This window comes from Jaculus jaculus, chromosome 1, assembly GCF_020740685.1.
Source record: "Jaculus jaculus isolate mJacJac1 chromosome 1, mJacJac1.mat.Y.cur, whole genome shotgun sequence".
NCBI lineage: Eukaryota > Metazoa > Chordata > Mammalia > Rodentia > Dipodidae > Jaculus > Jaculus jaculus.
In genome coordinates this window covers 238,985,019-238,991,038 of record NC_059102.1, presented here as the reverse complement: position 1 = coordinate 238,991,038, position 6,020 = coordinate 238,985,019, and the positions used below count along the sequence as shown (strand labels likewise).

The 6,020-nt window shown below is 61.0% G+C and overlaps 1 protein-coding gene across 1 annotated transcript; it reads right to left on the bottom strand.

The window, feature by feature from the left end:
• Positions 1 to 287: 287 nt before the first annotated feature.
• Irx5 (iroquois homeobox 5) lies at positions 288 to 3,682 on the bottom strand. The gene is made up of 3 exons (XM_004664862.2): positions 3,413 to 3,682; positions 1,930 to 2,335; positions 288 to 1,723 (listed from the first exon to the last, which is right to left on the bottom strand). The coding sequence occupies exons 1-3, from the start codon at positions 3,659 to 3,661 to the stop codon at positions 927 to 929; spliced, it is 1,452 nt and encodes a 483-aa protein (XP_004664919.2). The 5' UTR covers positions 3,662 to 3,682; the 3' UTR covers positions 288 to 926.
• Positions 3,683 to 6,020: the final 2,338 nt, after the last annotated feature.

The following is a 6,020-nucleotide window of genomic DNA, read 5'->3' as shown; positions in this document are numbered from 1 at the left end:
TTTGCATAAAACACGACACAGATTGGAAGTAATTAGGTTAAGCGATGGCGCTCGGGTGGTGCGTGTCTCTGTCTTGCTTTGCCATCTTTTCTCCCTTCTGGGCACACACTTGGGCCTCTTCTCCCTCCTCCAGGGTACAATCTCCCCCAAGTAGCCCGCGTCAGGAATCAAATCTGCTTTCTCCAGCAGGGTCACTTCCAGGAGCTGTTGTACCTAATCACACACAGGAACTGCACGCAGCCCCTTTCATTACCCCACTTCGAAAAAAGTTACAGCCGCACCTTTGGACCAAGGCAATGGACAGTTTATTGAGGCTTCAAAAAATTAATGAGTGGCTCTGATTATGTTAAAATCTCTTTTAATTAAATATTTTGCATTTTACAAAGACGGCTGCAGTTTCTCTTACTTTTTAAATCTAAGAGTATAACCTGTTTCCTTTCTGTAATAATATTTTAGCTCATACCCAGAAAAAAATCAATAGGTGTAAAAAATTAAATTAAACTTGTATTTTTAAACTATGAAACAGTTTGAGGGGGAAACACAAATGTATATATTTATATTACAAAAAAAACATTAAATGCCTGTACAGGTGTCTTGATTTCATAATTTACTTCAAAGATATTGAATTATCAATTTAAATACAAAAATGCTACATTAAATATACAGAATAAGCTTTAATACAAATCCTCTTTTTAATTTTTTTTTTCCTTTTCGGTTGGTTAAGACATACTGTGTGTGTGTGTGTGTGTGTGTGTGTGTGGAGATGTTTACATTTTTATGCCATCCATCTCCATAAACTATAAACTTCTGAATAGAAGGGGTTGTTTATTCTCTGTGTATGTGTGTCTCACTCTTGGTGATGGAAAAATAACTGCCAAGGCCATGTTTTTAATAAATTAGGAAAGTCCGGGAGCGACGCACCCGCGTTAAATGTCGGACATACCTTTCTTCAATTCATAGGGAGAGTCTTTGCACAGGTCTAGCTGAGACTGGCTCCGCAATATTTTCGGGTCTTTAGCCAAAGCGTCCGCTCGATTCAACACCGTCTGGTTTAATCCATTGAAATGAGAGCCAGGACCGGTTGTGGGGCCTGGCCCCGGCCCCGGGTGGCCATGAAGGTGTCCAAAGGAGCCATAGTTCGTGTAGCCGGGATAGAAGGGCGCGGTGTAGTAGAGAGGCCGGGACAGCACTGTCCCGCCGGGAAAGGGACACTGCGCAGAGGGTGAGCCTGACGGCGCCGGGGCTGGCGAGGCGCGACTGCCTCCTAGGGCTTGCCCGCCTACGGGCCCGGGACACGGTGGGCATGGAGAGCCCTCGCTCCCACCACCCCCGTCCTTGACCTTGTCCGAAGATGTGGCGATCTCTGCCAGGGACCACAGTTTGGGTTTGGCTAGCACGGCCGGAGGCGGCGGTGGCGGCGGCGAGTGGATGACTGAGGGCCCGCCGGGGCCAGGGGGCAGCTCACCCGCGGATGGGTGCGGGCCGGGCGCCGGCGCGCCCGCGGGGTAATGAGCGGCCGCGTCCTCCGCCAGCCGCGCTGCGGCGGACCCAGCTGGGGAGGGCCCGCCGGCGCGCGGGGGCCGGGGCAGCGCGTCGTGGCGGCCCTCGGAAGGCGGCTCCTTAAAATCCGAGTCGCTGAGGCTGCTTTCTGTCTCCTTGCCGACGGGGCTGGGAGGCCCCTGCAGCCGATCGCAGCCTGCGGCCGCCTTCGGCTCTGCTCCTCCTGTGGACGAAACCCAGACTGTCAGGCGGCCCGGCCAGCCCAGGCCAGGAGGTCGGGCCCACGTTCTCACCAGCACGCTAAGGCAGCGGGCGACCCTTGCCCCCACCTCCAGGACCCGTGCGCGCCCCCTCCAGGCCCCCTTCGCCTTTTTTTTTTTTTTTTTTTTTTGAGTCCTGATCAACAAACCCTTTCCCACGTCCACCAACCTGCTTCAGGACCCTCGGCGTCGACCTTGTCCTCTGGCTTCTGGGGCTCGTCCTCGTCGTTCTTCTCCAGGTCGATGTTCTCCTCTTCCTCCTCGTCCTCGCTCCGGTTCCGCGGCGTCCACGTCATCTTGTTCTCCTTCTTGAGCCGCCGGCGCGCGTTGGCGAACCAGGTGGACACCTGGGTGAGGGTCATCTTGGTGATGATGGCCAGCATAATCTTCTCGCCCTTGGTGGGGTACGGGTTCTTGCGGTGCTCGTTGAGCCAGGCCTTGAGTGTGGCTGTGGCGTCTCGGGTGGCGTTCTTCCGGTACGCGGGGTCCCCATAAGGGTACGAGCCTAGGGGCGCTGCGTAAGGGTGGTACCCCAAGGAACCAGCCATGCCGGGAGTGTGGTCGTAGGGAGAACCCTGCAGAGGACAGGCGGACAGAAGGTTAAGTGTGGACCTTGGACTCTCTTGCCACCTGAAAGGCTGAAACACACTTGCCCAGCGTCCTGCAGTTGGCTCGCTAGTGAGGCCGCACTCCAGCTTCCCCTGGGGCTGAGCTGGCCGCTTCAGATCCAAGAGCACCCCTCCCCCCTCTTCAGAAGGCAGCAGGTCCCCCAATTCCTAACTAAGTCTAGTGTGTCGGTGACCCCTGGAGCTATCCAGGGTCTAGCGCCGCCCTGGAGGCCCCATCTGCCGCGGAATGTCGGTGCCCCGTGCACAGATCTGGCCTCCGCGGCCCGGCCCACCGATTCGCACAGAGGCCTGGGCAGCCCGAGCGGGCAGCGCTCCGCGCCAGGACGGTGGCATGGTAGACGTGAAGGCGCACAACAAGGGAAGTCAAGGCTCGATCTTTGTTTTCCCTTAGTTCAATCCTCAAAGAAACGCAAACGGCAAGCTAAGCTTTATCCTGCACGCCGACCATCCAAAACCACTATCCCGAACCGAAGCCATTGCGCTTTTCCAGAAAGTGCACCCGGCCGAAAAATCCCGGATGCACCGCAGCTCGGTCGACTTTTCAGAAATTTAATACCTCCAAATCGGATTGGGAAGATAGGATTACGGATTTGCAACATTTTGGAGGATTAATTAAAGGCGAGGCCAAACACATTTACATAGATTTAGCAAGCTTCTGTTCGGATTTCGGGTCTATTTCTTTGAACTACTTTTCCAAAATAGCAAAACCCCCAAAAGAAAAATTTGCAGGTCAGCCCACCGCTTAATGTTTGAACCAAATGTTGCTCTTTAATTGCGACGACCTCTCCCCTTCAAAACCCTTCTCACCAGCACAGCGATCCCAGCAAGACTCGGCTCTGGACCCAGCAACTCCAGCGCCCGAAGCCCGCAGCCCAGCGAGACGATCGCGCAAGTTTGCTGGGAACGCGAAGCTCGGCCGGTGAGACCGCCGGTGGCGTCTAGGCCCATGTACCCCCTCGTCCCCCGCCAGCTGGCCTGGCCTCGGCTGCCCGCGTCCACCGCGGACCGGGCCGGCTCACTCACCACGTACGAGGAGAAGGCGGCGGCGGCGGCGGCCGCGGGATCCGCGCCGTACTGGAGGTGCGAGTTGTAGCCCGGCGAGGGCGCCGTGAAGGCGGTGGAGCCAGCGTAGGGCGAGAACGCGGAGCCCGAAGAAGAGCGGCCGAGCTCATCCGTGCGGGGCCCCGAGATGACGCTGGTGCTGTACGCCGGGCACGAGTAGAGCGCCAGCGAGGCGGACGGCTGGTACAAGTAGCCCTGCGGGTAGGACATGGCCACACACGGGCATGGGGCGCGCCGCGCTGCGGCCGCCAACGAGCCGGGCGGCGCCCTGCGAGGGCGAGCGGGCGGGCACCTGGCCTCTTGGCTGCCCGGGGCCGCCGCTCTTCGAGCCCCCGGCTCCTGGGCTCCAGCCCGCGGCGCCTCCCGGTTGGCTTCCCGCGCGCCTCCGGCTGCGACCGCCGCGCCCGCTCCTCTGCTCGCCCCGCTGGCCCGGCCTAGGCTTTTTCCCCCCCTCCCCTCCCTGGCTGCTTTCTCTCTTTTTTCCTCCCCCCTCGCTCTTTGCACCGGGGGGCTCTGCTTTTGGCTTCGCAAAGGTCCTGCCAAGATGCTAAGTTGGAAATTGAGGATTCTGACGCCTTGTGCGCGCGCGAAGCTCCGCCTTCCCGGGGTGTAGTCGGTGGGAGGACCGGCAGGAGCCTCTGGGCGGCCGCAGCCAACCCGGCCGCCAGGCGCGCCTCGCCCTCTCCCTCTTCCTCCCCGGCTCCCTCTCCCGCTCGCTGGCGCTCCCCCTCGCCCCTCCCCAGCGCCCGCCTCTCCTCCGCGGCCCCCCTTGCCTTCGCCTCCCCCCTCTTCTCTCCCCAGCTCTCCTCCTTCTCCCTCTCTTTCTCAGACTCGCGAGCGCCGGCCCCAGGATGACAATCACATCCCAAGCGCGCCCGATCTCTTCCAACTTTCCTCCCCGGCTAAGTCGGGGCGGAGCGGCAGTCGCGTCGCAAAACGGCCCCGGTAGCGTGTCGGGCCGCTCGGTGGCACAAAGGGAACGGGGCGGCGGACTGCGCTTGGGCGATCGCTCGGGAGCTGTCTTCGCTGGTGCAGAGAGTGAAGTTGGAGGAGGATGTCTTGTTCTCCGGGAAACTGGGCTCCGGGCTGGTTCGTCACCCACTCACTCCTCGTCGACTTCTCCCTTCTGACCCGGGGTATTCAGGGCGAGTTGGAGACCCGGAATTAAGATTCCCGGGAAAGCCTACGGATGCCTTACGCCCAGGTCGCAGGGAAGCCCAGATGACCGGTCCCTCTGCGCTTAAGCCGCTGCAGCAGGTGGGCGAGAGTTAGGCCTCGGCTCGGACGTGTGCGCGTCTCGGGCACGACCTGCTTTCCAACGAACCCCGCCAGACAGCGAGGAAGGAGGAGACATGGGGAGTTCGGGACGGCTGGGTGGCCTTTCTCTAGCGGGGTGGGAAGCGGTGAAGGGTAGGCCCAGGATGAGAACTACCAGGCAGAGAAGCAGCTACGCCCAAGTAGGTCTCGCGGCCGATTCGCCCTCACTCCCACCCTCCTGCTGCGCAGCCTCTTCTCCTCCATCCCCCGCCCCCGCCTGGCTTGGCAAGGGCCGGTGTGGGGTAGCGGAGGGTGCGGGTCCCCTTTCCCCTTTTGTTCACTCGCACCCACCCCAGCTCCACTGCAAACACTCGGCGGAGCAGTGCCCAACCCAAGCGCTGTTTGTTCAGCGAGGCGCTGGCCAGGCAAACACACCACTGAGTCACAGGAGGAGAGCCCTCGCCCACCATGGCCACACAGTGAGAATACAAAACAGACCCTCTCCCCGGGCCTCCACCTCCCCGCCGGTAAAAGTCGCCGACGCCGTGAAACTGTGGGGACAGACGGGCGCCAGCGGACCGACGGCACCACGGCCCGCACGGCGCTGGAGCGCGACCTACTCCGGGACTTTTGTGGCCTTTTACAGTGGGGCCGAAACGTCGTAACAACTGTACACAAAGTTTCTCGCCACGACTCCGCCGGGGGAGACACTTTATTTACTGAGCTCGGCCCGGGGCACACGCGAACCCACCACCTCCCCGACCCCGGCACCAGCTCGGCGGCGCGTGTACACGCACGCGCGCTGAGTCCTTCCTCTCGGTGGGCTCGCGCCCCTTCCCCCCCTCCATCCGCCCCCCCGCCCCCCGCCCAGAGAGGACTAACCCCTGCAGACTACGTTCTCCAAGAACCTCTCGGCCCGCCCCGCCCTTTCCACCCCCTTACACTGCTTTCGCCTCTGATTGGACGGTGCCTGCCTCCGACTCCGCCTCCCGATGACGTAACCCACTTCCCTCCCAGTCCCGGCGCTGGAGGGTTTGGGGGTGGGCGGGGCTTCGTCTGCGCTATTGTCATGGAGACGAGAAGCCCGCGGCCGCGGAAGCAGGCAGCTCTGGGCTGTGAGGGCGCCGGAGCCCGCTGACACCCGGCGTGGGTGGAGCTGCCTGGAAGGCCCGAGCTTGGAAGCAGCGCGGAGCGGCCAGAGGTGGCCACTCCAGCTCGCCTTCCCGGGGCTTTCGGGCTCAGTCCGTCCCCGCCCCGTTGCCCGGGGTTCCCCGCCTCCATGGGCCGCACCGCCCCCATCCCCTCCCGGCTC

Bases quoted from the DNA above. Each gene is read 5' to 3' on its own strand.
- Irx5 (XM_004664862.2), bottom strand. From the start codon at position 3,661: ATGTCCTACCCGCAGGGCTACTTGTACCAGCCGTCCGCCTCGCTGGCG. The intron at 2,336-3,412 runs GTGAGTGAGCCG...TGTCCTCTGCAG, and splicing joins CCGCCTTCTCCTCGTACGTG to GGTTCTCCCTACGACCACAC. The intron at 1,724-1,929 runs GTTGGTGGACGT...TTTCGTCCACAG, and splicing joins CGCCGAGGGTCCTGAAGCAG to GAGGAGCAGAGCCGAAGGCG.